Raw genomic sequence first — 14,519 nt, 5'->3', positions numbered from 1 at the left:
CGCCTATGGGTCCTTTTCCGTTTAAAACAATGTTGTCGACGATATGACGTTCTCTTTACCCACAGTCTGAGGGAAGGTAGGCGGGTTTTTTGCGATTACTGACAGAATCTGTCTTAAATATCAGTCATCCTTCTTTTAAAATGTTAAGAAGTACACCCGAAGACATGGATATTAATATATCGTTCATGTTTTGCCTTCATTTCAGAAATTTAAACCTCTCATCCATCCCTAATCTACAATGGCCGAGGAAGGGTAAGCATGATTGTAGTTTTTGACGGTTCAGCAACACTCAAGTATTTACACTTGCTATGACTTGGGTGTATTTTTTACTTGAGTGAGTTTAAATTTAGGGCACAGAACTCCTTCATGAACCCTATTTTTCTACAGCGGTTGTGCCTGTATTAAATGCATGATGTTGTTAAATAACTGCTAGTATTAGCTTTCCTCGGCATTGATGATTTTTCATTCTTTTGTCGGATACCCCTTCACTCTTATCATGGGTGAGAAACACCATCTGAAAGCCGGAGGTTAAAGACACGTGCACTTGTTGTTTCCCTCTTTACACCCCGCTAACATGTTTTATCCCAATCCCACAGCATAGCTGCCGGAGGTGTGATGGATGTCAACACCGCCCTGCCCGAGGTGTTAAAGACCGCACTCATCCACGACGGTCTCGCCCGCGGTATCCGTGAGGCCGCTAAGGCTCTGGACAAGTAAGAATTGTTTTATGTGTATCCATCATGCAGTATTGTGTATCTGTGATGATAATTTGGCTCCCTCTACTGAATTCTCTGAGGATAACTGCCATCGTCACCTAAATTCTGTCTGAGATGCGTTTGATATGGTCAGTCATGGCTATTTAGGAGTTTGAAGGCTCAACACAAACTTTGTCTTTTTAGGCGCCAGGCTCATCTTTGCGTCCTGGCAGCAAACTGTGACGAGCCCATGTATGTCAAGCTGGTTGAGGCCCTCTGTGCTGAGCATCAGATCAATCTCATCAAGGTATGTGTGTCAATTTAATTTGGACCAGTACAGAAGTGGCTTAACAACGGTGTATTGTTTTGGGTCACCTTGGCATCTCCAAATGATCAGAAAACGTATATTTGTATAATCCAGTTTTCTTTATTACCTTGTAAACACCTCATGCGGTGTTTTCTCATAAATATTGCCAGGAAACCCTTTATTTGGCTTTACAAGAGACTTGCAGTAAAATGCAAATGATCTTTGTCTACCTCTGCAGGTTGATGACAACAAGAAGCTTGGCGAGTGGGTTGGTCTGTGTAAGATCGACAGAGAGGGCAAACCCCGTAAGGTTGTGGGCTGCAGCTGTGTGGTCATCAAGGTGGGTGTCCGCCTGTAAATCTGTATCCACAGTCTGTTTTTCATTTGTTTTATCCAGTGGCTGTTTTTAAACATTCACTTAAACAAAACATTCTGTGCTGAGGAGCAGCAAATGCCTTTTAAAAGGAACCTTGGGTATAGAGAGATGTATGGCTTAATATATTAACAATGGCATTGACTTTATAAATGTGAAATTAAAAAAGTGTATCTGTCACAGTATTCATAAACTTTGAGAAAAATTTACTCCGAGGCTGCCATTTTTGTTGCATCAAAATCCGTGATGTCAAATGGTTGCAACCTAAACCCATTCTCTTCCCAGCGCTACATCAAAGCACACACGTTTTCCAAATATGAGACGTCAAACGTAATACACAGGGACAGTAGGTGGCGGTATGTCCATGCGTTCAGTATCAGTAAGCGTCTGTTCAAGGTAATCGTGGATTAAATTATAGTTTTAAACTACAGTCTTTAAGACATTTAAGACGTCAGCATCTACCATAATCGTGTACTTTATAGTTTATGAGAAAATACTGATAAACACAATAATAAGATGCTTGCGGTTTGGTTATTTATTCTGTATTTGAGCACACGTGAATGGCATTTTCTATATATATATATTTTATTTATTTTATCCTACGGCACCTTATATTTACTGAAGAACTGATTAGTGTGTCTTGTGTTCAGTTTGGCTGTCTGTGAGTGCAACCATTTTACATCATCGAAAAAGAACATGGCGGCCTCCTTAGGTTAAAATGAGTATTACATTTAGGTTTTTTAAAGAATTGAAAATATTTGATGCGTTTCCAACGACAAATGCTAGTAGTGTAACGCTATTACAACGTATTAAGCCATACATCTCTCTATACACTGGGTTCCCTTTAAGTTTTACAAGTTTAGGCAAGGAATGTTTAAGTAACCTGTTCTTTGGAACCAAGTTTGTGTGGAAAAACTGAGTTCTGTGCCCCCGTGTGTTTTATGCCTTTGCAAGAATGAAAGCCTGAACATAAGATACATGACCTTATTTTGACTCCTGAGCTATGCATAATGTGATTGCGGTTTTCATTAAATTGTGAACTGATCGTATGGGGGTTTATCTGTGAAAGTAACTTCCATGTTTTCTTGTATTTTTAGGACTATGGCAAGGAGTCCCAGGCTAAGGACGTCATCGAGGAGTACTTCAAATCCAAGAAGTAAAGCAACAAATAAAATCTTTGAAAATGAAATTTTGTCTTGTGTTCCTTAATTGCTGGGAAGTTTTTTTTTTTCTTGTATGTTTGCATGTTGAACTGCTTATCTTCAGCAGAAATGGTGTGGCCCAAATGGACCTATTAATACTAAAATGTTGCAGTTTTATTAAAGCTGAGTTTATGCTTATATTGTTTTCCATCAATAATGGCTGTAAATCCTACTCATCTCATAAGTGTCTCCTGGGTTGTGACTTTTTTTTTTTAGAGGCACTAGTCCAATCCCTCTTTACGTTCGTATTTTGAACATTGAAAAAAAACGAGAAATCAACATCAAGTTTACATTTTTATCTATATTCTCAAAATAAAAACTGACACACAACTTTATAAGGCACAACAAATTATACAGACTCTTTTTGCCCAAAAATTACAAAAAAGACAATCAAAACAATGCCATGTGAAAACACACAGCATTAAGTGTTTAAGCTAGTTGTAAAATAATTTACATGAGTTATGAATCTAATCTAAATGATCCTTGTTTCGAGTACAGGGCTTCATTTGTGGAGATGAAGACGAAGTCTATCGTATAGACAAATAAAATGTTCCTGCAGAAGAGTGAGTGTATATGCTGTTTGCAGTCGAAAGTATTCTGTTCACCTGAACAAAATGCATACTCCACTCCCCTCATTCAGACATGAAATGCAGTGTGTGACGTAAGACCTTAGTTAGCTCTTTACAAGCCTGGTTTGACCATTACAATTCCATTTTCCCAGTCTGTCCTAGTCGTCTTAAGACAGTGCAGAATTATCTCAAAAGCCAGAGTTCTCTCAAAAATAAAAAGACAACAACAACGACAGCTTAAAAAGAGACTGCAGTGTACTCTTATTCTTAAATAGTTGTACAAAAAAGGGCCTATGATACAGGTGTTGAGTGTTACAGGTACTCAAACTCCAGTGCTTGGTGGAGGGCAAGCAGGTCAGAGTGGCTTGATATTCTCCAGAAGGGCATGTTGTGCTGTGGAGAGAAACAGACCGTGAGCATGTAAACGTGTACGTTAAGTAAACCGAGATTTGAAAATAGAACATTTTCCACTATCCATGCAGACATGTTAAAGCACTCTAAAAGCAAAGCCTTCTTTCAGACAGCTATTCACATGTTGGCTAAACAGAGTTAATATTTCTTAAAATTGTTCTCTGCATTCCCGCTAATGTAATGAAAAAATCCAAACCACAAAGATTCATAAAAACTGATACTAATCACATTGAATTAGCGTCCTTGCTAGAGAGGGTTTATAAAGAGTTTATATTATAACTAAACAGGAACAATTATTTTGATTCTATATGTAAAGTTTCACAATCTTAATGCTAACAACATTGTTACAAAAAATATTACATCAAGTATTTATACACAAATAAACCCTTTACAAATCCATAGATTCAGCACTTTGTATAGTCTTGCGAAATAGAAACAATTCTGTTTTGCAAAATATACATTTGATTAGCACACACTGCACAAACTCTGATCAGAAATGCATCATAGTTGTTTTCTAGAACAAAAGTATTCAGCTGGGTCTTAAGGCACTGCTGATGTTTCACAGGAGGACACAATCTGAGTCAAGTGAATCTTGATACCCTTGAGATGAAGACCAAAACTTGTCTTCATCTGGACTTCCAGCCCATCGTTTCCTAAAAATCACACCAGTGCTGGAGTCTACAGCTCTGGAAGTTCTATGTTATCTGCTCACAGGAAGTGATGCAATGCTTGGCTGGATTAGATGCATTAGACCTTTTAGAAGACCCTCAGCTGAATAGCTCTGTTCTGAAACTCTGGGGATCTGAGAAAGCGGCTGATCTCAGACTATCAGAGGAAAGGCGGCTGCTACTGACATCCATATTTAAACTACAGACAAAAAGTGAATGAAGCACACAAGCTGCCGATCAGATGGATCTACTCGAAGCTCTAAAGCACACACAGGCAGGAAGTCCAATCTGAGAGGTCACACACTGCTTTCGGGTCACCCGGGGGTCGTTACCTTGGCAGCGGCCTGCTCCTCTTCCACACCATCCCCAATAACAACATACACTACCTTCCTGCCAAACCTCTGCATTATGCGTTCAAAGCAACTCTCTTTGCCTGCAACATAAACAAGGTGACAGGTCAGAGGTTTGGGGTCAAAGGTGAGGTTTTACCTGGCTGGCTGCATGCTCCTCATCTCGCCCATCGCCAATCACAACATACGTAACGTTAGTGCCAAACCTGGATACTATACGTTCAAAACAGCTCTCTTTACCTGCGGAAACAAGGCACAGACTTCAACCTCAACACGCACAATGAGAATTTATTAGTCCTAATCACAGGATTTTAAAAAGTTACGTGAGGGTCAACGGGAAACATAAAGAGAGCAGGAGGAAAAAAGGGAAAAGGAGGTTAAAAATGCAGAAGTGAGAAGGCAGCACGTGGAGGAAAAGCGAGTAGGACTTTTTCCATTTAGAGACAAAAACGAAATGAATTCAAACTGACAGTCGCTCTGGCGCACACAGACAAACCTTGACCTCTCAAACATTTTGTTCTCGCTGTTACCATGACGACTTTAACAAGCATGAGATTTGTGGAAGTGTGTTTGAAGAAACGGGCTTTGGCTCAACGAGACGACTAAGCGTTATGGACTAGTCACACAAGATGACAGATTAGATTAGAATGAGACGGTCTCCTTCGACAAAACGTTTTACAGATGCATTTGGATTTGCAGCCAAACTAACATAATAACCTCATCAATCATGGGCATTGAACACAAAAAAGTGAATATGGAATAATTCAGATCCAGTGATCCTCATTTGTTAGTTGCGTGACAGTAGCGTAAAATTGCTACAAATCATGAATGAAGTCCAGCTGTTTATGAAAAAGAGAAAGTTACCTTGGCTTGCGTTGATCAACATATAGCTTTGATCAGCCAATCAGAATCAAGTCCACATGATCAGAAAGTCAAAGTAGGGGAGAGGAGGAATGCCATGACCAGGTCACCCGGATCCACTTTCATTTATGATTTAATGCAACAACACGAGCCAAAGCTTGTTCACACAAGCACACTGAAATCGAAGGTCCCCTCAAATGCAAAAAAATAATGTCCAAACAAAACACTCACCTATTTTGGTTGCGCTGTAAATGTTTTCAACAGGAAAGACAGAGCCCAGGCTATACAACAACACTTTAGCAAATGCGGGTATTAACTGTGTCGTTGTCACCAAGACGTTAACGCAGTTACTCCTGTATGAGAGACAAAAATTTATGTTACAACAAATATTGTGATTTTGACACACATGTAGGTTGGTATGTGAAGAGACATACCTGGAGCTGATGATCGACAGGGACTTGAGCGCAGTGGTTAGCCAGGAGTCTGTGAGAGCCTCCACCTCCGCTCGTAGCTGAAGCCACGCCTCCCTCTTAGCCGGCCCCAGCAACCCTGAGAAAGTCACAATATTACGTCATATATTGTTAACGTAATATTACGTTATTCACGAAACGAGTCGATATCTTACCGCCAACATTGTTTTTGTATGTGCAGTACATCTCCTTCACTCTTCTGTATCGGAAGGCTAACTTCCTCATCCAGTCGACTCCGCCCCTAACTCCTGTTGCTAGGCACAGACTTGCACTTGTTGCAGCTGCATGGAAGCCATCAGTGGCAAAACTGTAAGTACTGTTGATAATAACAATAACATGTTTCGTTTTGTACAATATGCATTTAGCCATGTTTCATAGCATTCGTAACACAAGTTGCATTTGATACCTGTTTGTTAAACAGGTGATACTCACCTAAGATCCTGGCCATTATCATCAGATGAGGCGTCATCAATGTGCACCTGGTCACATTCCTACAGGAACACACAATAGAGTTACCATGTGTAACCAGCAGGGGGCCACATAATCACATAAACACTTTCAAAAAAATACTATGCCCTACACCTAACCCTCATGGAAATCTTTTTTTCATTTTTACATGTTCAAATAAGAATCATGTAGTTTGTTTAATAATCATTAATGTCAGTGAATCAGACTTTTATCACCAACTACAAAGGAAAAGGAGTGTGCTTACCTCTAAATCATTAAAAAATAAATGAGTATCAGCGAGATTAAATATCATCTCCTCCATTCTCAAACCGAGGGTCACAGCCATAGGAGGGTCCTACAGTATCAGAAATATTTTTTAGTATAGTAATTAGTTTTTGTCTTCATAGCCAAAAACAGCAACACACCACAGGGAAATTTCAGCGGACAAGAAAAGAATAGTATGAACATTTTAGGATTTGATCGTAAATGAAATGTTATATTAGAGCCACTTTGCTGATGACATAATGATATATAGACAGTTTCAGCAGCAACAACATAAACAAGTGTTAAGTAGCCCAAACTTGACTGCCGGTAGGCCGCCGCAAAGAATCAATTAATGTTATGTAGTTAATTTAATACAATTAATATACAATAAAATATTAATATAAATGAATATGAATATAAATTAAATCTAAAATAAATTGTGATATTATAACCAAACACAGACTGGAAGTTAACTCCGGGCCAGGTCAGGTCCGTGCGTCCCATTAAACCGTCTATAATTAAAATATAATTTTGTGCAGTGTAAATGCAGCTATAAATGCTTACATATTTGCAAAAAAGTCACGAGCGCAATTGAAAATGCAACTAGATGCAAGAAAGACGAGCAATTTAGCATGCAAATATTACATTAACATCACTGTCAACATTTTCAAACTTTAATCGTACATTTCTTTAAAAATATTATGTTTACAATACACCAAAATAAACCGCACACCAAGAACAAAATTAAATACAAGTGTTAGGAATACCATTGAGGAATATTGAGAAATATCAATATTGTGCTGCCTAATCTAGTTTTAATATAGACATTAATTTAGCAGTTTTTAAAGTTCCAAGTTCCTTAACATAAAACAATTCACATTTTGTAGAATGGTCAATTCACTTTAAAAATAATGTTCACCATTATGATGACAGACCCTACACTTGTCTCAAACCATCAGCCACCCTTACCCTTAAACACACACACACACACACACGGAAGGGGGGGGGGGTGCACCCAGCTGTAAAAATCATCATGTGTGATGGAGTTTGTTGGCTCTGATGTGATTGGCTGGGACAGTGAACAGGAATAGAAAAGCACACACAAACACACACTCAACGGCAAAACTCTGACAGAGATTGGAAATGATGATTCAACCGTTTGAAAATGTTTCGAGGTAACAAGCACACGTTAAAAAAATGATAATTGAGGTGATTCTTTCAAATTAAAACAAACAATCCAGGTCCTGTTGCCGTTGAACTGCCTTGCCCTCTGAATTTTGTTGAACAGCAATTTCACACTCTTAGGGCTGATGTCTCAATAAGTCAAAGTGTGTGTGTGTGTTTGTGTGTGTGTAAGCGTGTGACGGCATGTACGATCGCTCTGATGGGAGTGCTTAAGAACGGATGGTTTTGATCGTCATAGAGACGGCAGAAATAGCTCTAGAGCCGCGAATAGACGCAGCTGTCTCCATGTCTCTCACCGACCGAACGACAAGAAATGAGGGAAGGTGTCAGAAGGAGTGTGATGCTTCAACATCTCCTGAGTCTGGCCGTCACAATGCTGAATGTAATTTCTCTGTTCGCTGCCTGATGCTTATAATAGATGCTCAATTAAGTTTCAACAATTAAGAACCAAATCCAGATCTAGTGTTTTTATTTGTTTCTTGCAGCATAATCTATCTCTGAAATCCAAAACACACAAGGAAAGAAGTGTGTCCATGCTTTTTAAAAAGAATAAAATCGATTTTAAATGCTTTTATATGCGCGTGAGTCGCTTTTGTTTGTACAGCGTGCTTGTGTTTTCTCACCTTGCCGTATTTCTGTGCATAAGAGCCTGTGAGGAGCGAGTGAAACACAATGATCGTCTCATCCAGATCCCAAACAAACACCCTCTGTAAAAACATGCAGACACATGTCTCAGTAAACAAACAGCGATGACACAAAGGATTATGCTTACATGAGCATCTGTAATTGTTCTGCTTTTAGTATCTGCGTTTGTGTGTGTGTGTGTGCGTGCGTCCGTGCGTGCGTGTGTGTGTGTGTTCATGTTTGTATATCCCGGTGGGGACCTAAACCTGAATACACACCAACACATGGGGACTCGTGTCACTGTGGGGACCAAAATTGAGGTCCCCACGGGCAAAAAAGCTAATAAATTGTACAGAACAATATTTTTTATAAATCTAAAAATGCAAAAAGTGTTCTATGATCTTTAGGTTTAGGGATAGGGTTAGGGGATAGAATATACAGTTTGTACAGTATAAAAAACATTACGCCTATGGACTGTCCCCACGGGGATAGTCAACCAAAGCCTGTGTGTCTGTGTGTGTGTTTGTGTGTGCGTGTGTGTGTGTAAATAAAAATACACCTCAAGATCACTGTCAGGTGGTGGCGAGGGGTTGTTCTTTCTGCCCCGCCCTCTCGCTTTAGCCGCACCCCCTCGACACGCCCTGTCTTCCATCTCTTTAACAGGCGTAGACGGGCTCTGTCCCGCCTCGAACTCACCTGCATATGGGAAATATGAGAAAGCAGGAAACACCCGTGAGCTGAACTAAGAGAAGCTTGAAAACAGATGCTTGGTCCTACTGGAGAAGTCAAGCATTAAGTTTGCATGTTTTCCGTTTAAGTGAAACTATCAACAATCAAGTTCAGGAAGCGTTTGTGTCCAAATCCACATCTAAAACAAAAGATATGTGTCTGCATTTGGAAACGAAACTAAAATTGTGCACAGATTATGAACGCTGGATATTGGAATGCATTACAGAATAGAGTTTGTGTGCGTATGAGTCAAATTGTGAAAAAAGTGGATGTAATGAGCTCTGCTGAACGGCAGCCAAGCTAAATCACTGAAGAAAACACTTCTAGGACCCCACAGAAATCTGCACAATCCCCCAAGCACCCTTAATCACCGGCCTATCTAACACAATCAACAACTACACAAAACCTGCGTGCCAAAAGCCCTGTTACAACAGTTAGAACGTTCTAACATCCGTTCTAGCTCTCACATGTGTGATTAGCTGCTCTGTTGGAATGATTAACTTTAAACTGCCATGCCAATTTTCACTTTTTTGACTGAAAGCAGGACATGTTGAGAACTTTTTTTTAAGTAAATGCGTGGTGCTTTCCTCAGCCAAAACCATTGGCGTGATGCTACGATGTTGTGGGTGGTTGCCAAGGCATTGCTAAGAATCTTTTAGAACATTGATATGTGGTTGCTGCAGGGTATTTTGGTATGTTGGCAGCTAGATCCTTTATGTCTTGGGTTCCTCCATCAAAATAATGTTTCGCCCATTTATCGTCTTGATTGGTGCTTACCTGGATTCAGGTCTTGCCCTGTCATAATGGGGGTGGAGTCTTGCAGCTGATAGGTGGAGACTGAACTTGTGCCATCCAATGAGCTGTTAGATGTCATGTAGGAACCGTAGGAGGATGTGGAGTAATACTGAGCATATTGATTCTGGCCAAATGCTGTGTAGGAGGGATATTCCTGCTGGAAAACAAACGAATGACAGTATTATTGACATACACATTGACGAACGATGACAAAAGCTCTGTATTGGCATCACACTAAACACAACTTGACCCATGTGCTGGGATTATTATTTATTTTCTTGTACTTTCATAGCTTAATGGAGGTCTTTATTACGTTTAGCAAGCATCAACTTTGTCTCAGATCTTTCTTCTAAAAAAGGAAACGCGAAAACAGTGACAACTGTTGTATAGAATAGTGTAAAGCTATATCATGATAATTCATTAATAAATGAAGAGTTCATTTGCCAAAAATGTATCTCAGTTTTTTCCAAAATCGTGTTTTTGTTGTTGTTGTGTATTCCAATTAATATCAATCAAACTGCAGTTGGGTTGTTTTGATTAGTGATAACAAAAAATAAAACGCAATAAAAACATGATAACACAATAGAAAGATGTCTTTTGAATTAAAAAAAAAAAACGTCTTTGTAAATAAAAAATTACTTAATTAATAAGAGTTTGATAACACATATATCAATAGTTCATATTGACATAATGTAAAATCTGAGAACACTGAGACATTATTGAGATGTCTCTAGAGACACACGAGATTACTATGATACTTTCTGGAAAAAAACTCTGCATGAAGAAAATAAGTTCAAATGATAAAAATTGATATCTATTCCAAACCCGATCCAAAACCCAACAGTTATTTAAGTCCTGTCAGGCAACAGACCTCTATTGTTATCTTCTCTGAATGAACATGCAACAAAATATTTGAAGAGTACAGGTTTTATGACATTCTGAACATGTAGCAGAATATTTGAAGAGTACAGGTTTTATGACATTCTCAAATGAAAGAAGAAAGAGAGATTTAGTTTATCTGGGGAATAATAAAAAGAGAAAAAGGATTGAGTCGAACAGATTTCTGGCCCATCCACACAGAGCTGTGTTTGATGGGAGAGCTTTTATCACTCCCCGGCTCCTCTTGTATCTTTGAGAGAATTTGACATGCACAGACCCAGGAGGTTCTCATACGGGAGACGACTCTAAAACTGTCACTGACTCGCTCTCTCAAAAACACGAACGCTGCAGTAAAAAGACTCCACTACTGCTTTCACATTTCATTTCACTTTAATTCAGATCACTCCTTCACTGTGACCACTGCCAGAACAGCACTTTGTTTACGCTGTTAAATTCATCAGTGTCTTTCGGTCCTTTTCTTTGGCAGAGCTTTCCATCATAAAAATCAAGAGCAAGTCCTAAAACATAAATTCTCTCAGATGAAAGATGGCGAATTGCTCTTTTAGGCCTGGGCTGTTTTAAACAAAGCGCTGGTCCTCTGTTGAACTCCGACGTTATTGGTTTGTGTGTGTGCGTGTGCGTATGTATATAATATATATATACATATATATACCTGTTGTGTGGTGAAGTTGCCGGGGTTGGAGTTGTTGGATGTGTAGAGACCAGGAGAGGTTGTGAAACCAGACCCTGCTGAAAGAAAGAAAATGAAAGTTGTTTCACTTTGATTCAACTTTAAAATAAATCTTACGGGGCCAAACAGAAAATGTATTAATGTGTGATATTGCATACTGACCAGGCATCTGATAGGGTGAGTAGGCAGTCTGTCCCGGCTGAGGGGTGGTAAATCCAGGGCTATAGCTGAGCCCTGATTGGAGGGCTGACTGTGTCTCTGTCTTTATGCCTGGCAACATCACCCCCAAATCTGTAGCTCAACATCAAGAAAGAGAGCCTGTCAATCAAACTGGATTTAGCCTGTACTAATGGCTCTTTCGCATGACTACATTGTACACACACCCATCACACACTCATAAACGTGAAACTACAGTATGAGCACAAAAACATGTGTTTTATGTAAACGTTTTAAACACACGGTCTTTCAACATGTAAACAAACCTAAAAGATTTACCATAGGTGGAGAGGCTGTAAGGCGGAGTAGTTTGAGAGTACGGCGTGTAAACTGTCGACTGCTGCATGCTACTGAACTGTGATTGACCGGTGTAGGCCGACATGGGAGGAGCCACGGGAGTGGACAGGATGTGAGGGTAAGGCCTGTCAATCACAACACAAAAATCAAAACATTCAGCTTTTAAGTAGATGTTTCTGTGTGTCTCTATGTATATCATGACGTGGGTGTTTGTTATAGTGTGTGTGTGTGTGTGTGTGTCTTACTTTGAGGGGTAGAGAGGAGGTGAATACTGGTGAGCCGGCCGAGGGCTGAATCCACTGCTGCTTATAACTACACATACAAGACATTAAACAAAGAAAAAGATTCGAAATTATATTCTCAGCATAACAATGCGAGTGAAAAGTAACTAAACTGAAAAATATATTTAAACTAGAGAATTTCTCAGTTTTGGGGGTGTTCTGCTTTTTCTTTATCGACAGTTTGGAATTGTTTGTGGGAAACCTGATGATCCGTGTTTTCCCAGCATGATCTGAGAATGATCCAAAAAGACTGTTTAAAAATCATTCAAAACTTTATCAATTAGATTTAAAATCTCACGTTTTCAATGTGCACTTAGACTCTTGCACACCACCGTAATTAAATGGCCATTTTTAACTATAATGACATCCAACTTAAATATAAAGAAATCGTCTTTACGCACACACACACTGTACTGGGATTTATCAGCAGTCAGTACTGTATGTCAGCTGTCGTTTGCTTCCTCTGAATGTGTAGTTTATTACATATCAAAACCATAAAATAAATTGTGCGCTGGACGTTTTCCATGACAACTGCACTTGCCAAGAACCTTCAATTCAAACCCAAACACACACATGCGCGTGCTTTGATTGACAGCTCGCAGTCTTTCTCAACAGCTGGATTCAATTGAACAAAAAGCCCAAAAATAAAATAACAGGAACTATTCTCTAAACATCAGTCGTCTCCACATCAATTGTTTCCATGGCATAATTTATCTCCTTTTCCCCTGATTTTTCCTGTAGGTAAGAAACATCACAAATAGGATTTCTTTTATATCTTAAATCGAGACCATGTAGAGTCTTCTCAGACGTTTCTCTTGAGAAACACAGCATGTCTCCTTAATGGCTGGAATACACTACAAGACTTTTAAAATCTGAACAGATATTTTTTAAAAATCACACACTTGCAGACTTTTTGAAAGTTTCACAGAGAAACACACTAAGTGATCAAATCTGCAGACTTGCACAGACTTTCTGCAACAAGTCCAGGCTGAAAATCTGAGCAAAAGTCTTGTAGTGTATTCCAGCCTTAAGAGTTTAAGAAGAGATCTATGAAAAATTCTGAGACTATGCTCAAAGCTTTGGTACACGAATTGTGCAGCTATTTACACTTGCTGTATATCAAAAAAACATCTTAAATACATCTGTTGTTGTGTCTGATTTTGTTAAGCCATTTTAGAAAAAACATCTTAACACTTAAATGAAACATATCAATCATCTGATCTATAAAAGAGCAGCGTCTAAACATTATATATTTCTTATGGCTTGTCACAATTTCCTTCCTGAGCTAAACATTTTTCATATCCCTCTTTGAGAAAAATAGTAAAAACCATTCATTATTATAAAAACCCAAGCAAAAACACATAAACAACATGCAGTAATATTTTCTATAGAGACATCACATTCACTGTCAACCTCAAGCAAGGGCCTCAACCTTCTCTGCAGGGGAGCGCATGGATAGCAGGTTTCTCAGTCACTGCGTGTATGTGTGAGCGCATCGCTCTAAATAAAGAGTCTGAGGCTCTGATGACGTTCGCTCAAGGGCAGTACAAAGATTGAGGGCTCAAAGCTTTCAGCAACTTCCCAAGCTGGATTACAGCAGGCATTCTGCATGCAGTGCATATGACTAAATGTGTTTGTGCGTGCGTGGATGTCTTACCTGACCCAGTGTAAGAGTCCAGCACAGTGTCTCCCGCTGAGCTCACAGCCTCGCTGCTGTTCAGGGGCTCAGATTTAACTTCAAGAGAGAAATCGAGAGACGAGACATGCTATCAACTTTCATTCTCCTATTCAAAACCTCGCAGAATCTCATGAAGTTAAAAGGAAACTATTTGATTTCAAAATCAATGCTACAGAAAGACAAAAACACTGCACGCAAACACACACACGTGCTCTATCATAAATGCACACTCCATACACACATGCAGTATACCATCGTTCTTCATACTTGGGGCAGTGGGCGGAGTACTGCAGCCCAGCAGCCAATCAGCTGTGTTTAGAATAGTCAAGTTCTCTCCTGGGGAGGATGGGGGCGGAGTCAGATGTATAGTGAACTACATTACCCAGTTACAGTACCAGAAGCTCACTTACTACATACAGTGGCACTAAAACGTATTTGGACAATCAAGCAAGACTTAAAACATATTAGTTCAATCGCATTAAATACCAAAATATCAACTTGGTTAAGATTTTCTTATCAAATGCAAT

General features: G+C 39.3%; 2 protein-coding genes and 2 non-coding genes across 18 annotated transcripts in view; 3 read left to right on the top strand and 1 right to left on the bottom strand.

Annotated features, from left to right (window-relative positions):
• Positions 1 to 24: 24 nt before the first annotated feature.
• Positions 25 to 2,564, top strand: rps12 (ribosomal protein S12). The gene is made up of 6 exons (XM_057363519.1): positions 25 to 76; positions 206 to 252; positions 597 to 713; positions 900 to 1,002; positions 1,241 to 1,342; positions 2,473 to 2,564. The coding sequence occupies exons 2-6, from the start codon at positions 239 to 241 to the stop codon at positions 2,533 to 2,535; spliced, it is 399 nt and encodes a 132-aa protein (XP_057219502.1). The 5' UTR covers positions 25 to 76; positions 206 to 238; the 3' UTR covers positions 2,536 to 2,564.
• LOC130545615 (small nucleolar RNA SNORD101) lies at positions 448 to 523 on the top strand. The gene has a single exon (XR_008961673.1). It is a non-coding gene; the product is annotated as a small nucleolar RNA SNORD101 (small nucleolar RNA).
• On the top strand, positions 752 to 835 carry LOC130545619 (small nucleolar RNA SNORD100). The gene has a single exon (XR_008961676.1). It is a non-coding gene; the product is annotated as a small nucleolar RNA SNORD100 (small nucleolar RNA).
• Positions 2,565 to 2,857: 293 nt separating the features above from the next.
• Positions 2,858 to 14,519, bottom strand: part of eya4 (EYA transcriptional coactivator and phosphatase 4) — a 35,097-nt gene continuing 23,435 nt past the window's right edge. For 2 of the 15 annotated variants that reach the window (XM_057363464.1, XM_057363462.1), the window contains 16 exons: positions 14,245 to 14,328; positions 13,972 to 14,049; positions 12,279 to 12,345; positions 12,016 to 12,158; positions 11,683 to 11,811; positions 11,503 to 11,579; positions 9,933 to 10,107; positions 8,986 to 9,122; positions 8,426 to 8,509; positions 6,619 to 6,708; positions 6,339 to 6,397; positions 6,062 to 6,222; positions 5,871 to 5,985; positions 5,668 to 5,789; positions 4,558 to 4,658; positions 2,861 to 3,539 (listed from right to left, as the gene is read on the bottom strand). In XM_057363464.1, coding sequence (XP_057219447.1) covers positions 3,459 to 3,539; positions 4,558 to 4,658; positions 5,668 to 5,789; positions 5,871 to 5,985; positions 6,062 to 6,222; positions 6,339 to 6,397; positions 6,619 to 6,708; positions 8,426 to 8,509; positions 8,986 to 9,122; positions 9,933 to 10,107; positions 11,503 to 11,579; positions 11,683 to 11,811; positions 12,016 to 12,158; positions 12,279 to 12,345; positions 13,972 to 14,049; positions 14,245 to 14,328 — 1,703 coding nt within the window. In that variant the 3' untranslated portion in view covers positions 2,861 to 3,458. Of the gene's footprint in view, positions 3,540 to 4,557; positions 4,659 to 4,714; positions 4,816 to 5,667; positions 5,790 to 5,870; positions 5,986 to 6,061; positions 6,223 to 6,338; positions 6,398 to 6,618; positions 6,709 to 8,425; positions 8,510 to 8,985; positions 9,123 to 9,932; positions 10,108 to 11,502; positions 11,580 to 11,682; positions 11,812 to 12,015; positions 12,159 to 12,278; positions 12,346 to 13,971; positions 14,050 to 14,244; positions 14,329 to 14,519 lie in introns of all 15 variants that reach the window. The other 13 variants (XM_057363466.1, XM_057363463.1, XM_057363467.1 and 10 more) reach the window with 13 other exon arrangements.

The sequence above is a fragment of the Triplophysa rosa genome, linkage group LG21 (genome assembly GCF_024868665.1).
Source record: "Triplophysa rosa linkage group LG21, Trosa_1v2, whole genome shotgun sequence".
Lineage (NCBI taxonomy): Eukaryota > Metazoa > Chordata > Actinopteri > Cypriniformes > Nemacheilidae > Triplophysa > Triplophysa rosa.
The sequence above is the reverse complement of the archived record's forward strand: the minus strand, read 5'-3'. Positions and strand labels throughout refer to the sequence as shown.

What these genes read in the sequence shown, in the direction of transcription:
- rps12 (XM_057363519.1), top strand. An exon ending in ATCAGATCAATCTCATCAAG is followed by an intron (nt 1,003 to 1,240) that starts GTATGTGTGTCA and finishes CTACCTCTGCAG; the next exon opens with GTTGATGACAACAAGAAGCT. An exon ending in GCAGCTGTGTGGTCATCAAG is followed by an intron (nt 1,343 to 2,472) that starts GTGGGTGTCCGC and finishes TTGTATTTTTAG; the next exon opens with GACTATGGCAAGGAGTCCCA.